Below are 27978 nucleotides of genomic sequence, written 5' to 3'. Positions count from 1 at the left end.
CAAACTGTTTTGATATTTATTTTATGTACAAAAGTCACAAAGCATCTTGTGCTGAGGATGAAATTAAACTGAAAACAGTTTCGATAATAAAGCACTGAAGTATGTTCAACAAAGACACACATTGCTAAGTGACAGGTAACAAATAACACTTTCAACGTCCTGGTTATGCCAGTGTTTATTTTTTCTCCTTCATCAACTGCCACTACGAGGACAGGTGCTTGTGCTGAGTGAGAGGACCTGGACGAACCAGCGGGCTCCCTGTACTTAATGGTAGGCTGCCATGGACTTCACCTTGCCTAGGTCCCGGATGAGAGAATGAAGAGATTTCTTGAGAATGGGTACATCCCCCAGGATGGACTTAGGTTGTGTTGGAGTGGTCTGTGCCTGGTTCGGCTGAGAAGATGGCTGTGGTGCACGCTGGGAAGAATCCGCCTTCTCGAGGGCTGAAACACAGGAACTCACATGTATGTCTGCTGTTACACATACTCTTCCACTGGGTGCTGTAGCATGCGAACTTCACAAAGATGGCAGAAAGTTAGAATAATTCATGATGAGTACAATGTGGTTACCAGATTAAGTGGGATAGTGTCCTTAAGGCCCTGAAACTTTAAGTTTTGTATAATACAACTGCAATTCTTTCACAACATTGATAATATATCACAAAGAGCAGCATAAATCCCAACTCCCTCACTCTAAAATCATTCTACTCTCATTCATAACCTTATCATCATTAACCCGGAAATAAACATCATATTCCCTACTTGTGACATTGTCCTACCTTCTATCTGATCCTCTATCAGGTCGAGACGGTCGTTAAGCCCAGCCTGGACCCTGACAATGTGCAGCAGGAGGGCACGCTCACACTCCACAAACTCAACTTCCTCATCCAGAGCATCTTCCTTCTCAGACTCCGGCAGCTGTCACAGATTGACATATATTCCATAATCAGAGTATAATGTTTATCTCATATACTTATCCTGCATTACACATTGCTCTTACTACCAAAGTTCTAATGGGAAATGAATGACAATCTATCAGCATCTTCAGTAACTCTTTCGGCCAACATGATCTCTATGACCTCGTGACACCTGGTGTTGGAAGACACCTTTATGCCATTATTGTCTTCAAATGTCCCTCAGGGCTGACGGTACAGTGGGAAGGAAGACATCAGTCACGGGGCGGCCCTTGGGTAACGCAGGATAAGTATATAAAATAAACATAATCATACTCTGATTATGGAATATTTTTAACTTTTCCTGCATTACAGTGCTAGGATATCTGTTACGTGTCATGGCATTTTGTAAAGTGTTCCTGTAGGTTGGGCTTGCCTGAGATGGTTTGTCTCCACTACTCCCTTGGCAGTGAACACCTGCAACAGTAGCACATGTGAACAATCAGACAGAACCTTCACAACTCTAAGGAGATCTAGGCTAATCAACAGGTAACCAAGTCCCAGAATAGGGCTGTCATGGCAATCCATTAAAAAGATAACCTAAAACCAAGAGTTTTGATAAACTGAAAATGCTTACTACCACTCCTCCCCTCTTCAAACCTGGGAATGGTTAGACCAAGGGGGTAAGGGGTAGGCTGCGTCACAGTCTACCAGCGTTTCTTGAGGTTGGTGATCTGCTGGGCGACTATGAACGGTCCAACATTATGCACGCATCCACATCTTCTTGGGACTCATCCCAGAGGTAATGGCTCCAAAAGCCTCCCAGCATGACGGATTGGACCGAACAGTTTCCGCTGTGAGCCATTGTTGATGCCAGGGCCCAGATCTCATGCAGGTTGTTGGTCCTGCTCCAATCTGCTGCATCATAGGTCTCTCCTTTACAAGTCAGAAAGATGGTAATGAACAGGTGGCGTCTAGTCATTCTTCTGGGCCTCGCTGCTTCTATGTAGCATCCTGGGCCTCCATTCCTACGATGGACTCAAGTGACATTTAGCTCATGTAGCTCGCTAAAACTGGCTGCCATAGCTAGAGCTAGTAGGAAGTCAGTCTTCTGAGTCAAGAGTTGATAAGAGGCCTTGTCAAGTGGTTAATTGGGGCGTTGCGGGAGGATAGAAGTTCAACCTGCAACTCCTTATGATAGCCGTCAACTCCAGTATCATGGATAGCTCCGGTCTTGAGTGACAGCACAAACAGTATTGATGGCGGAGAGGTATATAGCTATAGTACCACCTTCAAGGTGTTTCTCTGTTCTCAGGTGGAGCAAGTAATCCGCAACGAATTGCGCCATTGCAATTGTGGGGGTAACAGAAGATCTCAAAGGAGGTCCATTTATCAACTATTATACAGTCCCCTGTAGTCGACTGGTGGATGGTGTGTGAGCCTGAGCTATGGCTTGGGCTGCTCTCCCCGAGGGAGGAGTGCTGGTGGGAGAAACGTGTAGGTGCTGAGACCTTCTCAGTCTAAGGCAAGGGCAATGACGGTCTTGCAGTGGAGACATGAACGTCGGCAACTGCGTGATGTGTCTTGTGGCAAACAGGTCGATGTTCAGCTGCCCAAACTGCTGGCAAAAGTGTATGGAAGGACTCCAGATGCAGCTTTAACTCTGTGGCGGGTGGGCGGTCCAGCCTTGATCGTGCATCGACCAGGACATTTCTGCACCCGGGGATGTGAATCGTTCTGGTCTCCAATAGAATCCTGTCTATTAGATAATGGAGCTCAAGTGGGTCGATCCCTGTTTGTTGATGAACCAGACGAACTGTTGTGTTGTCCGTGGCAATCAGCAGCTTGGCATTGGTCAGTCGATGAGCCCAATACTGTACTGCCAGGATGACAGCTTCCAGTTCCAAGTTGTTACTGTGCCACTGCTTTTGTTTTGGAGACCACAGCCCTGAGGCTGTATGGTCCAAGAAGTGGGCATCCCATCCCAGGAGTGAGGCGTCGACGAACAGGTGGGATGCTCTGTCAAAGTGAGTAGTTGCATCTAACTGCTGCCACCTCAGCTAACAGAGTTTGGAATTATCCAACAATTGCAGAGCCCAAGTGGGAGGTGCATCCTGTGCACTGGAAGGTGCAGCTGCTGAAGGCGCTGTTTCTTGAGGCATCACTGCTGGAGGCGCAGACGTCTAGGTAGACTTGGACCATGTCTTAGGTGGACTTTCAAGGCGATGAGGAAGCGAATGAGTGAAAGGTGCTGCTGCTGAAGGTGCTGCTGCTGAAGGCGCTGTTTCTTGAGCATCACTGCTGGAGGCGCAGACGTCTAGGTAGACTTGGACGATGTCTTAGGTGGACTTTAAAGGCGAGGAGGAAGCGAATGAGTGGAAGGTGCTGCTGGAAGGTGCTGCTGCTGAAGGCGCTGCTTCTTGAGGCATCACTGCTGGAGGCGCAGACGTCTAGGTAGACTTGGACAATGTCTAAGGTGGACTTTCAAGGCGATGAGGAAGCGCATGAGTGGTCAGACATTTTGCGCAAAGCCTGTTGTCATTTCCTCTCATTGACGACTCTGGTATAAGTGAGGAAGTCACTTTCGAAAGGGGAGGCACAGTGTAAAATGATCCAGGCAGCGGAGATGTGGATCCTTCACCGATTTCTTGCAATTACATAAACCACACTTGGCAGCAAACATCTGCAACATTGGAGTAAACGATAACTCCGTAAATGACACAAAAGCCTGCTCAAATAGAGCTATTTGCACTGCGATGTGACGTCACAGTGAAAAATTGATGAGCGAGTAAAAGCATATTTTGTATAGCAAATAAGTTTTTATTACTTGTAATATGAAGGATAAATGCAACAAAAGTGAAAAACATTCATATCAAACATGAATCATGCTGTCAATAACAATCATCTGTGTCTCAAGCCAAAAAGAAAAATGGCCGCCGACACAAAGCACGACATGAAGCACGACCCAAGGCGAAGGCATGGATATTTTTACTTCCATGCATTGAAAACGCTGAATAACTGGTCCACTGAGATAAGATGGATGGATAACACACCAACTACGCTCAGAACAGTATGAAATTCAACCAGCAAAGGATAGAATCAACAGATCAGGTAGGATCTCGTCTCTTACGTCCTGCTAAGTTAGCGAAAAAGAAAATAATGACATATAGGGGGCGTGCCTTTTGACGCCAGGTGTCATCCGAGGGTAATGGAGGTCATGTTTGGCAAAAGAGTACTGAAGATGCTGATAGATCATCATTCATTTCCAGTTAGGACTTGGGTTGTAAGATTAATGTGCAATATATAATGCAGGAGAAGTAAAAAATATATATACCAACAAAATGGAGGAGAAATATGAATATCTCTGGCGACTTCTACATTACTGTCAGACAAAAATACTTTAGTCTTCTTAAAAAGGATGACGTTACTGCTGATTGTTTAGTCTGTGACTTGTGGAATGATTGAGGCTCTCTCACATTTCAAGTCCAGCCTATATTCACACATACAGTGGTATGTGAATACATTGTAATAGTTGTTTGTAGGACAGTTTGTTTCACTACTTGCTAGATCCAATGAGCAGTAGAAACTTTTTTTTTCATAAATGCTACCCATATTTTTTGGCACATTACTTGCCAAGAAACAGGAATATCTTGATTTTTCATTGTCTTTGAAGTTTGAGTTTCACTGAAGTTGGATAAAGACACCTCCAGTTTACAATAAAAATTAAGCTTACCTCAACTTTGACTTTAAAGTGTTCCATTTTTACTTCACTGGCTATGTCAGATTTGTCCAAATTGTCACTAGATGGCACTATCTGGCTGTCATCTGCTAAAGAAGCAGACGTTCCTGAAGGGAGACAACTCATGTAGCTTACAGATGACTCTGAAGCAGTCATGGTGGATGTATCACTGTCATTGTCAGCCATAGATATGTCGACGGATTTTTCATCTGATCGATCTAGACTACTCCCGGATAGATCTAATGAAGCCTGACAACCCATGGACTTTGACAGAGGACTTTCCTGCTCTGGAATATTAGGCTTCTCCTTTCCAGCTGTGTCAGTATCGAGGGAAAATGTTACAACAGTTGATGTATCTTGACTCTCATCAGTAGTCTCCTTTGAAACTTCTTGTTTCGTGCTGTCCGACTCAGACTCAGACACAGCTGGGGCATTGGTGGTCAATGGGTCCATGGTAACAGACTGGGTCACTGTCGTTGTTGCTGTAGCTTCGGTAGTATATGAAGCTGTAGTTGTCGTTGCAGCTGCTGCAACTCTTTCTTTCTTTCTTTTTTCTTCACAAACTCGTCTCCAGGTGCGCATCTCAGGGTGATTTTCACTGCTAAAAACAGCAAAATTAATATTGTAAACTTTAGGGAAAATCAACTCTACCCTAGAATGTTAATACATATTTGCATCAAAATGTGTACTCCTTTGAAAGAACACCTACATCAAATAATCCTTACATTGATTTATTTTGATTATATTGCACACAAGCATTTCTTTCACATTCACAAACAAAGTTCAGTAGTGTTACTCTGTCAGTTATACAGAGCTATTAAGTTTCAAACATTCAACATATTCTACCGCTGCTAATTTTCATGACATACAATTAGCCTAAGATCAATAATGACTTCACATTGAGGATGTCCCCGATGAGGCTGTTGATGATGGCCTTTACAGTTTCCGAGTTGTCATCGGACTGTTTGACATCCAAGAAGCTGAATGTTTTCATTATTGTTATGAGGAATGCATACTATTCAAGTTTTGATTGTGGTATTATGTTCCCTCAGAACTGATGTATTTTCAGCCTCGTATTTAGTCAAAAGATACATAAGTACACATTTCCCTAAGTAAACATATACGTAAGTATGCATTTCCCCAAGTCAAAATGTACACAAGTACACCTATCCACAAGTCAAAATGTACACAAGTACACATTTCAATGCATATTCCCGACACAAGGGAGTTAACTGACTTTAAAAGTCCAGTTTCTATCCTTGACGAACTAGGCTGCAATTATGGAGTTATATTTTGGCTGGACTGATGAGTCATCTGGTTCATAAATTACATGGCAACTGCCGTGACGAATTCGTTCGATTGCAGGATTTGCAAAGCATGTGTACCAATAACATTCCGTCAACAGAAATTTTCCAAATCTTTTCATGTTTTTAATCAAGGTGCTCACGTGATTTGATGCACTTCATGAAGTAAGACCAGTTTTATTACAATATAGATTTTGTTATCGATCAGATCTTCTTGACTTTGACCCATCATTTTGTTTTAAGCAAATGCAAGTATTATGAGAGGTGGAATCTGACTGGTCAATAGTAGGGACATAGTAGGGACATAGAAGGGACACAACCCGTAATAGTCACTGGTTGCTCTAAGATCAAGCCCAGAAATTCCAGCCTGGAATGTTAAAGTCAGTTAACTCCCTTGCCTCGGGAAAATGATTTCAATAAGTTGTCCCTGAGCTTTGTAACATTATGAAACTTCTCAGTATCCTTATCAAAGGTGAGTAGTATACAAACTATTACATCTGGACATGACGACAAACACATGGTCATAACTGTGAACATGAAGGTCTTTACGTTTTCCATATCCGTCACAAGAAATGAGTCCAAACAAATTGGCGTGACCCATCTTCACGAACATGTCAAGGACAGAATAATGTTGTTGGCCCTCACCCTGTGACATGAATCTCCTGTTTGAGAGAGTGCAGCGCTGACTTCACATTGAGGATGTCCCCGATGAGGCTGTTGGTGGCCTTCACAGTTTCCGAGTTGTCATCGGACTGTTTGACATCCAAGAAGCTGAATGTTTTCAGATGCCCAGTCTTGCACCAGTCCTGGTCATGGATGTAACGACGACTGTCACGAACTCCTAGTTGATGGAAACAAACATATTGTTGATCTTACATCTCCTAAAGAGTCTGGATTCAATAATGCCTTGCATTAAAAAACACATATATGCCTAGGCCTCATTGCATTGTCGTAAGTGTAAAAAGCAGCTGTGCTTCTCGTAAGAGAGTTGATGCACTGGTACAGAAGGTCAGGCTCGCTGACTTGATTGATGCATGTCATTGTATCCCAAATGCAGGAATCAATGCTCATGATGTCAATCACTGAATTGTCTGGTCCAGACTTGATTATTGACAGACCACCGTCATATAACTGGAATTGTGGCGTAAAAACAACAAACAAACAAAACTGTTGTAAGTAAATTATAGAGTATAGGAGTAACCATATTCGTAGCACAAAGATGCTTAACGGAACAGAGTTCTGGTTTCATAAATTATACTGTACATGTTCAGTTTATTCATGATCAAAAGACGAAACAAGGAACACAAAACTTGTCATGTGTACTTGATCCTATTTGTAACTTAAGCTCTTTCTGTAAAGCTATAAATTATGGAAAAGACAACACAGAAAGAGGAAGGAAAATAATTTACCATGTGCCTTACCTGGTGGGTTCTCACACACAAAGCAGATGTATTTCGATGGCAGGGACTCATACTTGATGCTGAAACAGCTTGCATGTTGCCAGCACAGGCACACATCACACTGGAACACACAGAAACTCTTTACCATCGGCGCTCAGTCACACAGACACATCTCTTGAGCAATGATAATAACAACAAGAAGGTAAAGTTTACATCAAACTGTATATTTAGGCTAAAGAAAATAATAGCCATGGTTCTCAAAGCACCGCCCGCATCATCATCAAGTCTTCTGCATGTTTCGTTTTTTTTTTCCATTTTCCCCAAAATATATAAAAATCCTAATTCTTAAAAACAATGCGATCCATTATAGCATGCAGTTACTTCCCTTTACATGCACACTGCTTTACTGCGCATCTCGTGTTATGGTCCTGGCAGCAAAAGGAGTTTGTATACTTGTTTATGAAGGGAGACCCTTTCCATGGTTGATAGCACATAACTGTTTATTTGGTTACATACCAGTTTAAACAAGCGAAAAAAAACACCCTCCACCCGCCCGCACTATATTTTCATCGCCTGAGAACCAATTCTCGCAGTATTTTAAGCCTTATATACCTATCCTATCTCACACTATGCACTTATTCCTTCTTCTATTCTTAAGTGGAAAATGTGCTTGAACAAAGTTTCTAGCTTCGAAAAACAATTCATCCTAACACATCCCAGCATCACCATGATCACCATGGTCACCACCCAAACCCTTACTACCCCTGCCTTAGAGCTGACAGGCCAGAGGAGCTGTGATGTGGGGCTGGTGCAGTGGGCATATGGCGTGTGAGGTAGGATTTGTGTGTAAATATACAAATGAAAGTAAAATTTACAAATTTTTAAACTTATCCTATCTCACACTATGCATTTATCCCACAGTTGGACAGTGGGCCACAGATACCCTAGCCTGTATAGACTACAACCGTGAAATATACATGAGGAAGCTGGTGCTAAACAGTGTTACAAAAAATAGGCTCAGTTCTACAAGACAGACCAACAACTGTCTCCGATGAGCCAACTTGGCTTCTCTTTTAACACTCCCGTCAAATCTGTCAATCATGCCTGAGGGATTGAAGTATGGTAGTATGGGATGAGGAACGATTTACAAATAACACAACATCCCTTTCAATTTTAGAAGAAAAATCTCCACAAACGTCCATGTGAATAAACTTCGCGTACCTGTATCATCAACCCGTTTTCTTCATCGTAGCCACACACGCAGTTGACCACCTCCTCTGATATAGCCTCGTCCTCCGTTTCCTGTAGTGACGCCTCCTCCATTACACTGGTGTCAGCTGCTGCAGACTTTCCCACTTCTGCTGGGCCTGGAGTCACTGGAGTTGCGGGGGTCAAAGGTGTTGCCATGGCAACCTTCTCTTCCTCTACTAATCAAAAATGGGCAAGAAAACAATGAGATTCATGGTTGATGGAATTGCTGAAAGCTGAGTCATTTCCCTATTACTAATTTACCTGTCAATAGCATGCTAGACAAGTGTTTCAAAATATCAATGAACTTCCATGCATTAATCGAAGGAAAAACCTAGACAAAGAAACCCAATAATCCTGATACATTATGATAACCTTTTTCTTAATTCACTACTGCTACACACATGGCATGACATGCTTATTACCAAGGTTCTACCCCCCAAATAATCAAGTCGGAGCCAGGCAAACAAGTGACTAAACTATAAGGAACAAATGATCCATGCCATAGGGTACAATGATCAGCCAAGTCCTTACATGGGACAGTAGGGAGCTGGTCCATGCCATAGGGGACAATGATCAGCCAAGTACCTTACATGAGACAGTAGGGAGCTGGTCCATGCCACAGGGTACAATGGTCAGCCAAGTCCTTACATGAGACACTAGGGAGCTGGTCCATGCCATAGGGGACAATGATCAGCCAAGTACCTTACATGAGACACTAGGGAGCTGGTCCATGCCACAGGGTACAATGGTCAGCCAAGTCCTTACATGAGACACTAGGGAGCTGGTCCATGCCATAGGGTACAATGGTCAGCCAAGTCCTTACATGGGACAGCAGGGAGCTGGTCCATGCTATAGGGTACAATGATCAGCCAAGTCCTTTCATGGGACAGAAGGGAGCTGGTCCATGCCATAGGGTACAATGATCAGCCAAGTCCTTACATGGGACACTAGGGAGCTGGTCCATGCCATAGGGTACAATGGTCAGCCAAGTCCTTACATGAGACAGTAGGGAGCTGGTCCATGCCATAGGGTACAATGGTCAGCCAAGTCCTTTCATGGGACACTAGGGAGCTGGTCCATGCCATAGGGTACAATGGTCAGCCAAGTCCGTACATGGGACAGTAGGGAGCTGGTCCATGCCATAGGGTACAATGGTCAGCCAAGTCCTTACATGGGACAGTAGGGAGCTGGTCCATGCCATAGGGTACAATGGTCAGCCAAGTCCTTTCATGGGACACTAGGGAGCTGGTCCATGCCATAGGGTACAATGGTCAGCCAAGTCCGTACATGGGACAGTAGGGAGCTGGTCCATGCCATAGGGTACAATGGTCAGCCAAGTCCTTACATGGGACAGTAGGGAGCTGGTCCATGCCATAGGGTACAATGGTCAGCCAAGTCCTTACATGGGACAGTAGGGAGCTGGTCCAAGCCATAGGGTACAATGATCAGCCAAGTCCTTACATGGGACTCTAGGGAGCTGGTCCATGCCATAGGGTACAATGGTCAGCCAAGTCCTTACATGGGACAGAAGGGAGCTGGTCCATAGCCATAGGGTACAATGATCAGCCAAGTCCTTACATGGGACAGAAGGGAGCTGGTCCATGCCATAGGGGACAATGATCAGCCAAGTCCTTACATGGGACTCTAGGGAGCTGGTCCATGCCATAGGGTACAATGGTCAGCCAAGTCCTTACATGGGACAGAAGGGAGCTGGTCCATAGCCATAGGGTACAATGATCAGCCAAGTCCTTACATGGGACAGAAGGGAGCTGGTCCATGCCATAGGGGACAATGATCAGCCAAGTCCTTACATGGGACAGTAGGGAGCTGGTCCATGCCATAGGGTACAATGGTCAGCCAAGTCCTTACATGGGACACTAGGGAGCTGGTCCATGCCATAGGGGACAATGGTCAGCCAAGTCCTTACATGGGACAGAAGGGAGCTGGTCCATGCCATAGGGTACAATGGTCAGCCAAGTCCTTACATGGGACAGAAGGGAGCTGGTCCATGCCATAGGGTACAATGGTCAGCCAAGTCCTTACATGGGACAGTAGGGAGCTGGTCCATGCCATAGGGTACAATGATCAGCCAAGTCCTTACATGGGACACTAGGGAGCTGGTCCATGCCATAGGGTACAATGGTCAGCCAAGTCCTTACATTGGACACTAGGGAGCTGGTCCATGCCATAGGGGACAATGATCAGCCAAGTCCTTACATGGGACAGAAGGGAGCTGGTCCATGCCATAGTGTACAAAGGTCAGCCAAGTCCTTACATGGGACAGAAGGGAGCTGGTCCATGCCATAGTGTACAATGGTCAGCCAAGTCCTTACATGGGACAGAAGGGAGCTGGTCCATGCCATAGTGTACAAAGGTCAGCCAAGTCCTTACATGGGACACTAGGGAGCTGGTCCATGCCATAGGGTACAATGATCAGCCAAGTCCTTACATGGGACAGAAGGGAGCTGGTCCATGCCATAGGGTACAATGGTCAGCCAAGTCCTTACATGGGACAGAAGGGAGCTGGTCCATGCCATAGGGTACAATGGTCAGCCAAGTCCTTACATGGGACAGAAGGGAGCTGGTCCATGCCATAGGGTACAAAGGTCAGCCAAGTCCTTACATGGGACAGTAGGGAGCTGGCCAGCCCAGGAATCCCTCCAGGTCTGATGTTGTATCAAGAACAAAATGCTATCCCACCCCCTTCCAAACAAGTTCAATACTTTCTTACCTTCAATGACTTCCTCTTTCTTGACTTCAGCTACAGGTTCTTCTTTGAGAACATCACTGGCAGACGAGATGTGGCGTTTGCGTTTCGCTGAATTAGTTTCACCCGGAGTTGTCTTCCCCTTAGAGGACACTGATATGTCACTGTCAGTGGAACCTGCCAATATGGATGGAAACAATTCAACATTCAATTCCCCACTTGTTTAGCATGTTTAAGCACTGTAATATCACCAGGTCCAAGAGCCCCTGGGTGACAAGTCAGTTTAAGCTGTCCATGTGTTCATACAATATCTTATGAAGGAGCACGCAGTTTTTCTACAGCATCAAAAAAATGTTTCCTTCTGTTCTCCTTAGAAAACTGTACCTGGTCTCAATATTAAAAAAAACAGTAAATAGTCCAGTACTATCACAAATTTGTACCTCTGACAAACAATTGCATGCTGAAACTTAATTTGTTTGTTTGTTGTTTAATTCTGTACTCAGCAATGACTGTGGTCTGTAAACAATCAAATTTGGACCAGACAATCCAGTGAATGACATCATGAGCATCAATCCACACAATTGGGATATGATGACATGCATCATCCAAGTCAATGGTTTTACGCTGCTATTAGCAATATTCCAGCAACATCACGGCGGGGGAAACAGGAAAATGGGCTTCACAAATTGTACCAATGTGGGGAATCAAACCCGTTTCTTCGACGTGATGAACCAACTCTTTAACCACTTGGCTACCCCACCGCCACTGATGATATTAGATGACAATATTAAATCATCATAATCCTCTTCATCGTTATCATGGTCATGCTCACATATGCTGGAGGTCTTGCGCCTCTTGGTCCTGGATGCTGGTGGTTGCGGAGTGCGTGGCTCCTCAGTGTGGTAGTACTTGAAGTGGTAGTCCAGCAGGCTCTCCTTGCGGAAACTCTTGGCACAGCCAGGGATCATACACTTGAACAGGTTGTGATCTGGCTGTATCACAAACTCCTTGGGGGCGAGGCCTCCAGCTGCAATAATAAACATGCATCTCATAACCTTATCATTCTCAATTCCATTCAGGTATCCAAACTGCATTAGAAATAACTTGAAATATTACATCCACAGCAACTTGAGTTTACAGAGGTATATGCCAGCTGTTGAAGTGTGCACACTCACATTTATCCTTCTCGGTAGACTTGGCCCTCTTGGCTGGTACTGCTGGGGCTGACGAGGGTGTGTGGGGATGATCTCGAGTGTGAGTCAAACTGAGGCTGGCCTCCTCGGCCGGCAGAGAAAGCGCCCGCTTCTTGCCCCGCTTTTCAGCTGTAAAGAATCAGCTTGTTAACACTCCATGATGCCAGCTTGCTATTTAATATGAGTTCCAGCAATATCAACTTTTGTTCTCTTCATATCACCATGCAGGATGAATATATAACCTCCATTTCTTCCAGGAATTCATGCAGGATTCTAAAGCGCCATTAGCAGGCAAATTTGGAGAAAAAAAGCATTGTTTTGTTCAAATGTGGGATTTTAAAAATGTGACAAATAATCTCCTCACTTTTTACTTCAGGAGTTTCTCCTGCAGCAGACGTGTCTCTTTTGGCCTGCAAGGGACTCACACGTGGCGTGTACGACTTAGTGGGAACCGGACTTGTCTTCACATTGAACCCCTTCCTAGGGCTGGTTTTCATACCAAAACCTTTCCTCTGAACATGCGTAAAAGAAAACAAATGTCTTGGTAAAAAAGCTGGCAATTAATGAATAAATCTACAAATAAATAACAGATATAAACAAACACTGCATACACACCATGCATGTTCATGAATAGGGAAAATGATATCGGTAGTTGTACAAAAGACGCCCCAGCTATGTTTTACATAACAGACACAGAAACCATCAACAAAACATCAGCAATATTCCAGTCAAGTTACGTTGGCCTGGAAAGTATCAATGTCTTGGCCAGGCAAAACAGTGGTTTTAAAAAAAACTATAAAATCATTCTTTGATGGATTCGAGTCGTACCTACTCTATGCAAGTGTTAAAATGAACAAGTCCAATTCTCAGTTATAAGAACAAATCTGATAACTTTCGTAACATTACCTAAATGTTTTTCTCATTTCATAAATTGTGCAGATGCCATGAGCCAGAAAGGGCTTTTTTCATACCATGCCCCTCAAGCAGGTACTATATGTAAGTCAAATTGTTGCCATACTCTGTTCACTTTGACTTCAGTCTTCTGTTGCCTTGGTTTAGTAACCAGTCCTGGTGCACTGGCTGACCTCTCCCTCTTTGCCAAGAAGGATCCAGCGACAATCAACTTGTGCTTCCGGCGTCTTTCAGCAAGTCCACCCTTCTCACCTATCATACAGATTTTAAAAGATGTATTAGGTTTAAGTCAGCAAAGCAACATCACCCTGCAGCAACATGTAAGTAACAGCTTTGTGGCCATGTGACCTTCATTCCGGGGGGCTCGTAGACAAGCATTGGGTACTGGGGATCTACTCTGTCCTGGAAGCCTTACAGAGATACAAGTATGGGTTACTTGGGCCTACTCTGGCTACAATCTCCACACAGACACAAGCATGGGTTACTGGGGATCTACTCTGGCTACTAATCCCCACATAGACACAAGCATGGGTTACTGGGGACCTACTCTGTCCTGGGAACTCCACACCTTGACAAGCATGGGGTACTGGGGACCTACTCTGTCCTGGAAACTCCACACCTTGACAAGCATGGAGTACTGGGGACCTACTCTGTCCTGGAAACTCCACACCTTGACAAGCATGGGGTACTGGGGACCTACTCTGTCCTGGAAACTCCACACCTTGACAAGCATGGGGTACTTGGGACCTACTCTGTCCTGGAAACTCCACACCTTGACAAGCATGGGGTACTTGGGACCTACTCTGTCCTGAAAACTCCACACCTTGACAAGCATGGGGTACTGGGGACCTGCCATGTCCGTGAAGCCTTACAGAGAATACAAGCATTAGGTACTGGAGTCTACTCAAACAGCTCCAAAGCAAAACCAGCATAGGGTGCCAAGGGCCTATTTTGCCCAAGAAGCTCCATGGGGATACATGCATGGGATACTGGGGTCCTACACTGCCCAGGAATCCCCACAGTGATTAAATCAAATGGTACCTAATCGGCCTAGTTAAAAACACAAGACACGAACAGTGCCACAATATCAGCATGGGGATACCGATGATGGATAAAGCCGTCATGTCAACAAGTGAGTGAATGAGTGAAGTTTTTTTTCAAGTTGTAATGAGCATTATTCAAGCGATATCAAGTAACTCTGTAAACAATCAGGTCTGCAGGCCAGACAAACCATTTGTTGACAGTATGAGCAACATCCCAGACCATCGGGCTATGACGACATGTTGTCAACCAAGTCAGTGAGCCTAACCATCTGATCAGAATTATTCATGTTTTTTTGGTTTGGTTTGGTTTGTAGTTTAACGCCGCACTCAGCAATATTCCAGCTATATGACGGCGGTCTGTAAATAATCGAGTCTAGACCAGACAATCCAGTGATTAATATCATGAGCATCGATCCACGCAGTTGCGACCGATGACATGTATAAATCAAGCCAGCGAGCCTGACCACCTGATCCTGTTAGTCGCCTATTATGCCAAGCATAGTCGCCTTTTACGGCAAGCATGGGTTGCTGAAGACCTACCGGTATTCTACCCCGGATCTTCACGGGTCGAATTATTCCTGTAGTCACTTCTTACAACATGCGAAAGAGTGCTTGGGACCATGGGGTCAAAGTCCACAAAGACAAATATTTAGTGAAGAAATACTTAGTGACATACAAATGTCATTGTTTTGTGAAATAAACAGCTGCCAAGGAACTTTGCCTTGCTCTCTAATGACGCAATTTGTCAATCTAGACATATGTTTTATTTGTGATACAGAGTTTATTATTTCTGAAATCTATGTGATAATGGATGTCTTGAAATCTACATGTGAAACAAATGAATTTCAACTCTTGATTTTTCTCCATGGTCTGAAGCACTGATAACCAGCTAACAGTGACTTTCTCAAATTACTTTCTTATGCAGGCTACTTCTTGAAAACTGCCTTCGCACATAATTCATACCTTTGTCCTTGCTATCTTGACTAGTTGATCGCACCCTTTCTGCACTTTGCTTGCGACCTGTTGCAACAGTCAGCATGCAATGAGTTTTCTTTAGTTGCAATGACACAAAGTAGTCTAAGTAAACTAGACAAAATATGTATCTTGAATAAAGAAATGAAAGTGAAAGTTGAAACTGATCAATCATGAAACTGCTTTGTCAAGAAAATGTAAGTATGTTCACAATTGTAAACTTCAAACCAACACTTTGACCCTCATAAAACTCACAGTATCATAAGAGGTAACAACACACTGAAGACAAGAACAACAAGAAGATGAAGGTCAATTGTAAGACCGGTCATTTTCATAAACATGTTTTGTCAGCCCAGTCAAACTTGCAAAAAGTATAAATATTTTTGTCTAACTACAGGAACAGAATCTCCTATAAGAAAGGCTGTACTACAGACAACCTAATGAAGATCTTTTACAACAGTCTGAAAACTGGTCCTGCTTGTTCATGACATCTCTACATTCATACAATGTATAAAATGAATGTTTAACTAGCAAGCATTCTGCTGCAGAAAACTGCCTCAAACCTCAGTCAGTAGTATGAGCCATGTCACCAGAACATACAGACATACACTAACTACCTATTGCTGTATGTTGACCAAAAGAAGAAAAAATCAATGATCATTATTCTTCATGACCTATTTCTAGTACTTGTCAATATTGTTATTGATTAAATCTGAGAAAAAAAATATCATTACAAGACATTTTGCTTCTACAAGTTAACATTAAAATCTCTCATAAAGCTCTCCCACAGTTTAACTGAAGGTGCAACTTTTTCCCATCTCTCTGTGCTGTAACCTGTGACAGGTAGCTAATGTGTATCAACACCACTGTCAGAAGGGTAAAGGGGAGTAACTCTCATGTACTGTTGCTCTTGACAGACCACTAAGAGTTTTCAACTTATTGAAGCAGTTGTAAAATATTTAGTTCCTAAAGGAGATGTATGTAATAAAAATGTCAACACTAAGCATTCTGACAAATAAATACCCAAATAAGCTATATTTGACACAGTATATAAGTTGTAGAACTACATTAGGAGCTACATATTTCAACTTCTACAGAGACCATTTGTCACAGAAAAGTGCAACCTTAAAATTATTTTTAGGAATACAATTCACATATAAGTTGAATAGAAATGATGCAAACATTTTCGTAGATATTTTCATATTCAGTGTCTGAATTCCATTTCAGATAGCATGTTGATTGATCACTCTTCCTAAGATTTAAGTCATTAATCATGTAATCAGCATCCAACTTTGAGAGAAAAACTGGTACCCTGATAAAATGTTTAGCTATGGTTGATTCGTAAACTATTTGAAGCCATTTTGGTTAGTGTTTTTTCATAAACTTCAAGCAATACATGTACATTTTTATGGAAATAGATGTTAAATAATTTTTTTTGTAATAATACATGTTAATTCATATTTAAAACTTATAATGATAGAATTGAGATACCAATGTCAGTGCTCATATGACTTCATGGTCATCTAGTGAAACAACTTGGATGTAGTAGAAAGCAAAGTGAAATCAATTCTGTTTGTAAGTGTGGACGGTAAAGCAGACTGTGTTTGGAATACCCTATTTTCTTGTTACTTTCAAATGTAGAATACAAAAGCAGTACTCTGTTCTGGAGTGAGCTGAGAAGTAAGTGAGTTTCAAAGCCAACACATCCCACACACCCAGCAACTTAAATGTACATGTAGTGATACAAATTGAGGGGGGTGCCTGGGATCCTTGAGGATCTTAATCTCAGGACCCTCACATTCCTTAATCTAATCTAATCATAAAGCCTGTGACAAGGGCCCCTGGAACTGTATGCTTTATTTTGAAAACTGACCTGCAAAACTGCAATGTTTTATATCAGAAAAATCCACCGTTGAAAAACAAAATGACACCAGTACTGAAACATGTGACAAAAACCTACCTTCACTGGAGCGACGCCCTCTCCGCACCTCCTTAGGTAATGTGGCTATTTTGCCCTGCAAGAAATCATACACTTACTACATGCACTTGTAAACATGACTCTGTCATACTCTACCCTGAAAAGGGAGAACTTTGCTGAAGATCTAATTGTACCACACTGCACATGTGTAACCAATTATGTAACAAGAATTTTCGAACTAACAAAATCAGAAATTGATCTTTGGACTTCATATTTTGGTGACAGCCCCTGCCATTTTATGCAACATACCAACCCCCACCCAACCCAAAAACATACACACACCCTCCCTATAAAAAATTATCCGTCCCTCTAAGATGTGTAATATGTTTAAATTCATAAATTCTTTATTTGAAAATTAGAACTCAGACATTTTTTCATTTCCCCTCCCCATCAAGATAGTAAGGATAAATTGTGGCGATCCCTTCTCTTTCATCATCTTTTTTTCATCAACCCCCTCTTCAGGATAATAGTCCTATAGAACAAACTATCACCATTAAGTACAGTCTTACAAGTTCATTATTATCATACTTTACTCTTATTTTGTCTATCATATTGGCTTCATTTGCAGTGGTGTGGATGTTTCTTCATTTATAAAACACTGAAAATTAGCAGGGGTTCAGGGAAACTCTACGATTTATGCATATATAGTAATGGCATGTATAATAAAAGTGAACCTTGATGAAACGAAATCAGCAACATTCCTTGTGTCTGTGGAAAATTCTCATCCCTGTATTACGTCATTTCAGGAAGAGACAATCATTAAACTTCCCAGAATCTTGATTTGTATGTTTGTTTGTTGTTTAATGTTACACTCAGCAATATTCCAGCTATAGGAGGGTGGGCCTGTAAATAATCAAGTCAGGACCAGACAAATCAATGATTGATGTCACAAGCAACAACAGAAACAGTCAGATTTACAATGACACACAATGAACCAAGTCCGACCTCCCAGGCCATTAAGTCGACTCATGTGACCAGCAAAGGTTGCTGGGAACCTGTTGTAACGCAGAATCTCCTGAGTTTCCAGTACCTAATTTAAACCTAAAAAAGGATTTGCTGCCCAGCAATAGACCCCAGCTGCTACAAAGGACTGTGGCTGGTGCAGGCAGTGTAGGACATCAAGGTACAAACACTACCATGAGGCACAAACACTACCATGAGGCACAAACACTACCATGAGGTACAAACACCATGAGATACAAACACTACCATGAGGCACAAACACTACCATGAGGTACAAACACTACCATGAGGCACAAACACTACCATGAGGCACAAACACTACCATGAGGTACAAACACTACCATAAGGCACAAACACTACCATGAGGTACAAACACTACCATAAGGCACAAACACTACCATGAGGTACAAACACTACCATGAGGTACAAACACTACCATAAGGCACAAACACTACCATGAGGTACAAACACTACCATGAGGTACAAACACTACCATGAGGCACAAACACTACCATGAGGTACAAACACTACCATGAGGCACAAACACTACCATGAGGTACAAACACTACCATGAGGCACAAACACTACCATGAGGCACAAACACTACCATGAGGCACAAACACTACCATGAGGCACAAACACTACCATTAGGTACAAACACTACCATGAGGCACAAACACTACCATGAGGCACAAACACTACCGTGAGGCACAAACACTACCGTGAGGCACAAACACTACCATGAGGCACAATCACTACCATGTCACATACACACTGCGACATTGAAATAACTAAGTATTATGAGTATACCTGGCTTTTTCCAATTTTCCAGAATTTAACATTGTGTGATAGCATGGTTTATACAAGGTTAATACAAAACATGGGACACCACTTTTCCAGGCAATGTTCATACCTCTTGGGCCAAAAGCATGATCCAAATGTGCTTAAAGAAAGATTTACTATGACATTCTTACTTTATTTCATTGTCAGAATGTCTCCCTTGTACATCTAAACACACTATACAAATATTCTAGTCAACACCAGTGTTTCAATGTAAATCATGCTAAAGACAAAACATTTGCTATATGATCTCATAATGCATTTCAGAAACATTCACTGTAATATATTTATTTACCAGCAGACATGGCAGAGTTAACAATTCATGGACTTATAAAGACCTTCTGTGTAATGTTAAGGCCTTAAAATGATACAGGTTTAAAAAAGGAAAAGATATACGGCATGGTATGTTTTATGACAGTTTTTTTAATCCTCATGCATTGTCACTAAGCAGTGGCAGTTGAGAATCTTGTCTGTCCAATAGATGATTGAAATTATCATCTTTACAATAAGTCAAGTTGCATTTTATATGTATCGACTATAAATAAAATGACTTTTGACAACTTGTTTTTGCTGACTATGAGGTGAAATGAAAAAGACACACAAGATTAATGGTGACTAATACAAACCAAAAACTTTATTTTAATACAAACAACAATCTATTATCTGCTGGCATGCTGCTAATTTGAAACTTGTTTGTTTTTCATTCATATGTTGCAGTGCTAACCTGCAGCGATAGAAGCCCACAGCAACAGAAACTAACAGTTTTAGCCCACTGATTCTTATAATGATAACATATAGCAAAACCCTTAAAAAGAGCAAATTTCTAAAAGTACTTATGATACCTTAACTATAGGACTAGTGCCAATTTCTAACGCTGACCTCGAAGTTGAAAATATATTTATTTTCCACCACCTACACTGAATTTTAGGCCCCATCTATTATACACCGGCTGCTACTTACAAGGCCTTCACTGGGAAGCAGCTCCAGACAGTGGTGCATGGCCTCTTTAACACAGAACTTGGACAACGGGTGCTTCTTATCATGTCAAGGACAATATCTGACTGTTATACCAGACATCTGCTGACCTATAGTTACATTGTGTAACTGTCTATCACCTTTCAGTACCTATATCTCTTGAAATCATATCGGTTCAATGTTAACTCCAGATGAAGATATGATGACTCAGCCTATACTATAAGTTGTAGCAGGATCAGAAGGGGTACATGGGGTTTTATGTGTCCTGAGTTAGGTTTCTATATATGGTATAAAACCTAACGAGGGGTGCATAAAACCTAACGAGGGGTGCATAAAACCCCATGTACCCCAAGTGAGCCGGCTATAACAAATTTGTCTTACGGATATGTTTTAATATGACATTGTAAAATAATTCAAACAAATTAAAAATTGACAGAAAACAGCTGTTCAATTGAGCTGAGGTTATCTTGCGCTATGTCACGTGACTTCCATAGATTCGGAAAGAGTGTGCAGCTTTGAGCATCAATGCAGGGTATAAGGGATTTATTCCGCCTCTCAGAAAACTATGTGCAGCCTGACTTGTTAATGGTGGGGTAAAGGGGTCTATCCACCTGCTGACAAATTTATTTCCCTCCAAGGTGGGAAACATGGTATTTTATCAAGATCACATGGACCAATCAGATTTCATCTTTCTGACATGGAAGTATGATAAAAGTTAATATCAACATGCATCTGTTTCTGTTATCAACAAAAACAATCCTAATACTTAAAAATACAGCACTCTTCTGCTTGTTGCCACTTGATGCTTTTTACAATAGAATTCTAAGACAATAAACCCCAGAATTCCCAAAGTATGATGAGCAGACCTAGAGGGTAGAGAAGGTCTTATCCATCCACATGGGTAGCATGGGTCCGTTTCATGAGGAATCAGTGGTCAACAAAACTCAATTATCACCACTGGGAGACAAGTTTGAGTGTGTGTGTGTGTTGTTATCGCTGTAATATCCAGCTATGTCATGGCAGCCTGTAAATAATCAAGTCTCAACCAGATGATCCAGTGATTGATATTGTGAGCAGTGATCAACGCCGTCAGGGTATGATCACACACAATCAACCGATGGAGAGACAATTACAGGGTGCCAGAGAGCTCCTCTGTCCTGGAATCCCAAGGGGAGCCAAGCAGGGTCCACAGGGGAGGACCAATTCTTCCCGGGAATCACAACTGGTAGAGAGACAAGCATGGAGTACAGGACACACAATCTGACCTTAAATACCAATACTAGTTATAAAAGTCTTGTTACAGGTGAAACCTCTTCTGCAGTAGAGAAGGAAAGTTTATTTTTTCTCATAGTATCAAGAGCCCAATTGGATAGTTACCTGATGTTTATCGGAGAACGGCTTCACGTTTATTGGCTGAACTGTCTTTTGAAAACCATCATAGAAAACCACTTCCATGTTGCCTGAAAAAAAACACATTTAAACAACTGTGATCATGTGATGATACTGGCAGCTCCTTACAACATGTCCTTTCTCTTTACAATGGATATATCAAGGGTACGTATTCATCAAACCAATTAACACAAAAGAGTGATAAGATATATAAATATCAATCATTGTTGTCACTAAAAGTGCCAAAATATAGGCTCTTTTCAGACCAGGCATTGCCTGTCTTTCAAAGAGGTAAATATCTATGACCTGCATCAGTTAGTGCCCTCCTCAAACAATAAACATATTTCTCTTACGACTGCATATGATGACAGGGGAGATTACTGTTGGACTGTTTGTTTGCTTGTTGTGTAACCCACACTCAATAGCCTGTAAATAATCTAGTCTGGAACTGACAATCCAGTGATCGACAATGTGAGCAACAATCCAAGGTCACGCCATCAATGAATTTACCAAGCCTGAAAAATGAGTGACCCATTAAGTAGCCTCTTACGAGGCTGGGGACCAATTCTAGAGGGTTGTAGCTCAAAGATGTTTACTCTTATGGTGCAACCCACAAAGCACCGGTATGGAGCTCATAACCTGGAAGAATCCAGGAATCAAATATATGATCAGCAATAATATATGAACCTAGCCAAGGGACACAACTCACAATAAATTTCAATGCAAAGAGCACTGACTTACTTGACCCCTCTATACAAATAAACCCAAAACATACTGACCATTACGATTGATGTTGCTGATCTTTGCCGGGTACATCTTGCAGTCACTCCATTTGGCCAGGATCTTTTCTCCTACTCGGAACTTATTCAATAGAAGAAGATGTATTAAATGTATGAAGAAGAAATTCTTTGTGTGATAAAAGTACTTAAGGCCATTAAAACATAATAATCGAAAGGGAAAAGCAAAGAACACTCAACAAACAATAGTATTAGATGCCGACCATGTCATCATGATTGGACATTTTACTTATGTAAATCACTAGTCCTAATGATCAAGCATAGTGTTAGAAATTAGGGGGATCCTAGGGCACTTGAGGTTTTTATCAGTAGATTTCCCAATCTCATTAAAATCATATCTAAGTTCTCGCTATCGCTAAACAAAGATCTGAGGACATCCCATTCGAGGTCACGTCAGAACAACCTTTCATCCGACCAATCAGAGCGTCGCTTACCAGATCATGAAAGTGACAGACGGAATGTGTTTTCTAATCATGGATCCTCGAAAACATTAACACGGGGTATTCCGAATGATAGCTACGGGTTTAAGGACTGAATCTATACAATCTAAACCATCTATTAGCGATTCAGGTTTGTTCAGGTTTCAAATTTTTAATCGAGAATTTGTCACAATATGTTTCGAAGTGTAGTCGCCAATTTGAAATAAGTGCCATAAAGCACGAGAAAGCTGCCTTCTGATTGGTCATTCCATTGGTCGGTCAAAGTTCGCAAAAGGTCAGTCTGACGTGACCCGTAATGGGATGTCCTCAGATCTTTGTTTAGTGATAGCGAGAATTAAGATCTGATTTTAATGAGATTGGAAGATTTCCAACCTCATTTATGAACACAGATCATACTGAAGTTCTAGTAATTTCTACTATTAAGATGTATGGCTATCTCAAACACTGAGAACTCTTGTTCAGGATGCTGTTCTACAAAACAACCTAAGCTCTACGACTGTCATAAGTCTATGTAAAGGTATGGGAGATACCATCACCTTAGCGCTAAGATCACTTTGTACAACGGCACCCTGGTCATTAAACTGAGTGTTTGAGTCAGTGTTTCTTTGAAGATGTCTGTTGACAGTTGTACTTACTTCTCTCATCTTCTTCCTGCCTCGTTCTTTCCGTTCCGAATGTCGCGTGAGAGGTCGGATTCCTTCGCTCGTCATGACAGTCCACTCATCATACCTCTGGTTCCACCCCTCGAAGTGGATCAGCACAGTCTTGTCATCTTCATCAATGTCCATGATCTTAGCTGGGTACCTGTCGACCAACATCAACAGGATAGTGAGTGAGTGAGTCAGTATGGTTTTACGCCGCTTTTAGCAATATTCCAGCAATATCACGGCGGGGGACACCAGAAATGGGCTTCACACATTGTACCTATGTCGGGAATCGAACCCGGGTCTTCGGCGTGACGAGCGAACGCTTTAACCACTAGGCTACCCGACCGCCCCTCAACAGGATAGAGTGGATCTACAACACTGGGGCTCCTCTGCAGCAATCTTTCTTTCTTTGTTGTTTAATCCAATACTGAGCAATATTCAAAAAAATTAACAATGGCCAGTAGATAATCAAGTCTGGAACAGGACCTGTGGTTGATATCATGAACAACCTTCCATGCCGGGGTACAATGACACACGTTCAACAAAGCCACTGAGTCTGACAACACAGTCCATTAAGTCACGTTGTATGAAAAGCATAGGTTTCTAGTAGTAGTTGGACGATACACCGATGCATCGATGGATCACGACTTTTTACTTCTTGATACAATTATCGATCACAGTCGCTCACTAAGTAAAAAATATTGATTCCTAACTAAAATGTTTGCTTTAACTGTACACCAAACACTTATTAGTAGTGAAAAGTAGCAGTGAAAATGTAAATATGTTCACCAATTGCACCATACTTGATACTGGCTGACGCACCACAGATAAGAGCACATGCAAGTATCGCCATACGTATCGGATCGTGAGTAAGATATCGGGATATGTATCAGATTACACAGTTGGTGTATCTTCCCAGCCCTAGTTTCTATGGGACATTGCTGCTAACCCGGAATCCAGCAGTAGCAAGAACTTGTATCTGATTTTAATAAGAATGAGGTAATCTAAGCATGCGATTAATCCTGTTTTGTTTATTTAAAGCATTAACTGTTTTTTGTTAAGCAAGTTTATCTCTGCAGCTGTTGTAATATGTAGCTACTAGGCGACTCGTCTCGCATCAAAATACCGGTTGTGTACTCCCAGCAGATGGCCACAGAGTATGCTGATCACTGTGATGGATTGACGAGACTGCAAGAGTGATTTCAGTAATTCGTTGCAAATTAGGTGTGCCCGAGTCGAAGTGCGAGATTGTCGGATAAACGATCTAAATAGAACTGATTTCATTGGTTCCCATCATAGGTGTCGGATAAAGCTGATTGTCGGAATAATGAGTGTCGGATTAACGAGACTCATGCAGTTATTTCAATATACGGAAGTATCAGCTTACCAGTTATTTAGGAAATCCATTGCCTCGACCCTCTCCCCCTTCCTCCAGGCAATCCCAGGGCGTAGAGGGAAGCCCGAGCCTGTACCTGGTGTCCCGTCCTTCTTGACTGGGGTGGAGTGCAATGACATAAGGCCTGCTGTAGGGGTGTGAGTCAAGGAGTTCTCCCGATCTGTCGATACAGCACTCTCAGTCTCTTCCGTCTCGTTGTTTGTGGAGTTGGAGTCCTCAGAGTGATGGAAAGGAGAGTGGGTTTCACTGGTGTCCATGGCTGTCTCCCCCTCTTCCGCTGTGTCTGTCATCTCCTACAAACAACAAAACTTGTTTCTAGTGCACAAACAACAGCAGTATCATGCTACAGAAGCTCACCTTCTTTCAGTGATATAACATTTAGGAGATGAAGATGTGCAAATTATTTTGTATAAAGACAATACCCAATCATTGGATACAATAGTGTTTTTATATAGAATATGTTCTCTGAACAATTTGTGATTTTAATTATAAATGACCTAATATTTTGCTTAAAACAATTATTTCGTTTCTTTTAGTGATTTGCCATTAGTTAATAATTCTGAATTCTGTTCTACAAAGCCCAGTGGTTGTATGGACATTGTCTTTTTCCACATATCACCACTGAAAATCTCAACTTATCATGCTTATTATCGGAGGGTGGTGAAAATGTTTAATCACATACAACCAAATACTGACTCACTTTTAAGATCCATTAAATATTTGATTGACAATTTTGAAGGATGAAATGAACTTATCAGTATCCCAAGAATTACAATATTTATAACATTTGTTTTAATCAATTACTGATAAAATAAATCTGCCTATGTGGTGTATCTGGTACTAATCAGGCTAGCAAGATCAAAATCATGATAAAATATATATATAGACCGGATATACATCAAGGCCTGCCTTTGTGGGTCTTGAAAAATACATAATACGTAGGTAATATTACATCTGGTTATTCCCTGATATCATTCAGTAACAATATCTGTTATATTGTTTAATATATTTAGGATATCATTTCATCGACATACATTATGATTATTAAATTACAGATGAAATCCAAATAAATATTGGCGAGTGAGTGAGTTGGGTGTAACACCGAATTGAACAATATACTAGTTATATCATAGTTTGTCAGCTTAAAGATGGAGGAAGGCCAAAAGTGATGCAGGACTCAGACGTTTACCACTTTGGTGAAAGTCACGAGCACAGTTATGTTCGTAACAAACCAAGAAACATAATCTTGGGGGACCAAGATTTTCGAATCCATAATCATAGGTTTCTGGTGGGCCCAAGGGACACAACTCTGCTCAGCATATTGCAGCCTCAGATGACTGGGCCATCTGTCCCCCCTAAACAATGGTGCCGTGTCGGCTATAAACATAACATATCTAAAGGGACCTACATCAGATCAAAAGATCATATCCTGCATATCAAACTGTGAACAGAACTTGCTTATTGATGCAATATTTGATAAGTGGTAGGTTTTTATTTCTGAAAAGAAAATATTTTTACCCCATAACAAAGAATGTATCTTTCAAGTAGTTTTGCCTTAATATATATCATGAAGGCATTTATACTTACAGACTGCATTTATAAAGAATTTCAAATGAAGCCTGGTCAAAGTGCAAAGGTCAAACTCCAGTTAACAAGATTAACACACAAAAGAAAGGATATTTGTTGAGCTCCACTAAATGCCACTCAGATGAATTATATGAATTAGGTGACAAAACATTTTATTTAATGGTCATATATGAAATGTTTCAGTATGACTGAAATTTGTGTCCATTCCACTAAACAAACTTAACAGATTTAGTCTTTGTATGGTCTACTGACATAGCGGAATTTTCACTCCATCTAGAAACCTGGAAGAGATTGTAATTATTTCAGTGAGAGGGTGTCTGCGAGTTATGGCATGAAGATATGAAAAATACAGGAAATCGGTTTGCTGAATGAACGACATAAATTGCACAATGATTTGTAATCACGACGACATAAAAATAAAAAGTCAATGTGGACTGTTACAATCCGTATTCGCTTCCAGGATTTCCAATACCTCTTTTGTACATTATTGATGTCGAATTTCATCAACTCGCTATATTTCTCGCTTTGAAGGGTCTAATTAATATTTAACAGCATTTTCTGCAATCAGGTAGCAGGTCGTTCATATCAATACAACCAATGACAATCAAAACATAATTGCGTATGTTCTTGGTCTGGCCGAAATCAGGTCATGCACGAGTCACGTCCGCGGGAAAATACACGCGGGTTAACAAGTATGTACTATCATTCATAGTTTACATACAACTCGCCTTCAAGTAATTTCCTAGCGACTATCGCATAGATCAACAAAAGTGCAAAAATATATTACTAACACCACATTAACTGTCATATTTACCTGTTCAGATGTCATTCCAGTTTCGGACGACGCCATTTTAGAACATGGGTGATTATAAAACTGGGACTTCACCTTTTACTCAGTCAAAACATTACTCATGTCTAAAAATACAAGTTCTCACGCTACTCGAAATGACGTTTTATGCAACGTCCGTATTGAAATAGTAACTAATGCAACCACATCCCCGTCCTTACTTCACTGACACAAGACATCAAGGCATGCCCGCGGCGCAACGCCACTCAAGGGCATAGAACGGAAAGCCATTAACACGATGTGCTTGGATATTTATAATAGAATTCTTGTAAGGCGTTAGATATTTGTTTTATGGATCCGACAACCCAACTTTTCAAGAATGTGTTTTTAAGTTATAAATTAATATTTTGTAAGGAGGTCGATTATGCTGCCTTGTGAATAACACCACTTAAAAAGTTGTTTAGATCTTGATTGTTCAAAATTTCTTTAATGTATTTAAAAATATATATGATAGTAATCATATTACAATATTATGAGTATCTTTGTTTCCCACTGATCGATCGGATTTTAATATTCCCGAGTAGATCGAATATGACCGCGGCGTAAAAGATCACTCACTCGCTCTGTTGTCGACTCCTTAATGAGACATATATTGCCAGTACTGAGATAAATATCGCTTTTTTGTGTATTGCAAACTAAAATAAACTGACTAAGATCCGTATATCTTTTTTTTAATTTAAACGACTTAGATTATTTAAATTTAAGC

At 41.5% G+C, this 27978-nt stretch overlaps 1 protein-coding gene across 3 annotated transcripts; it reads right to left on the bottom strand.

Annotated features, from left to right (window-relative positions):
• Positions 1-2: 2 nt before the first annotated feature.
• LOC124147875 (PHD finger protein 20-like protein 1) lies at positions 3-27367 on the bottom strand. Of its 3 annotated transcripts, none has more exons than XM_046518687.2 (18): positions 27240-27367; positions 24830-25131; positions 23431-23599; positions 22338-22419; positions 21547-21629; positions 17374-17428; positions 15405-15461; positions 13505-13650; positions 12851-12998; positions 12469-12615; positions 12126-12320; positions 11318-11470; positions 8557-8762; positions 7345-7456; positions 6581-6776; positions 4626-5232; positions 779-917; positions 3-443 (listed from the first exon to the last, which is right to left on the bottom strand). In XM_046518687.2, the coding sequence occupies exons 1-18, from the start codon at positions 27273-27275 to the stop codon at positions 265-267; spliced, it is 3012 nt and encodes a 1003-aa protein (XP_046374643.2). In that variant the 5' UTR covers positions 27276-27367; the 3' UTR covers positions 3-264. The 3 variants fall into 3 exon arrangements, with proteins under 3 accessions (XP_046374643.2, XP_046374648.2, XP_046374646.2); XM_046518692.2 differs by having other exon boundaries at positions 7357-7456; XM_046518690.2 differs by having other exon boundaries at positions 8557-8759.
• Between the last annotated feature and the right edge of the window lie 611 nt (positions 27368-27978).

This window comes from Haliotis rufescens, unplaced genomic scaffold, assembly GCF_023055435.1.
Source record: "Haliotis rufescens isolate VD_foot unplaced genomic scaffold, xgHalRufe1.0.p SCAF_1, whole genome shotgun sequence".
Lineage (NCBI taxonomy): Eukaryota > Metazoa > Mollusca > Gastropoda > Lepetellida > Haliotidae > Haliotis > Haliotis rufescens.
The sequence above is the reverse complement of the archived record's forward strand: the minus strand, read 5'-3'. Positions and strand labels throughout refer to the sequence as shown.

Excerpts from the sequence above, each read along its gene's own strand:
- LOC124147875 (XM_046518687.2), bottom strand. The coding sequence starts at position 27,275 with ATGGCGTCGTCCGAAACTGGAATGACATCTGAACAG. Across the intron at positions 17,429-21,546 it reads CGTTCTCCGATAAACATCAG|GGCAAAATAGCCACATTACC; the intron begins GTAACTATCCAA and ends GATTTCTTGCAG. Across the intron at positions 444-778 it reads GATAGAGGATCAGATAGAAG|CCCTCGAGAAGGCGGATTCT; the intron begins GTAGGACAATGT and ends CCTGTGTTTCAG.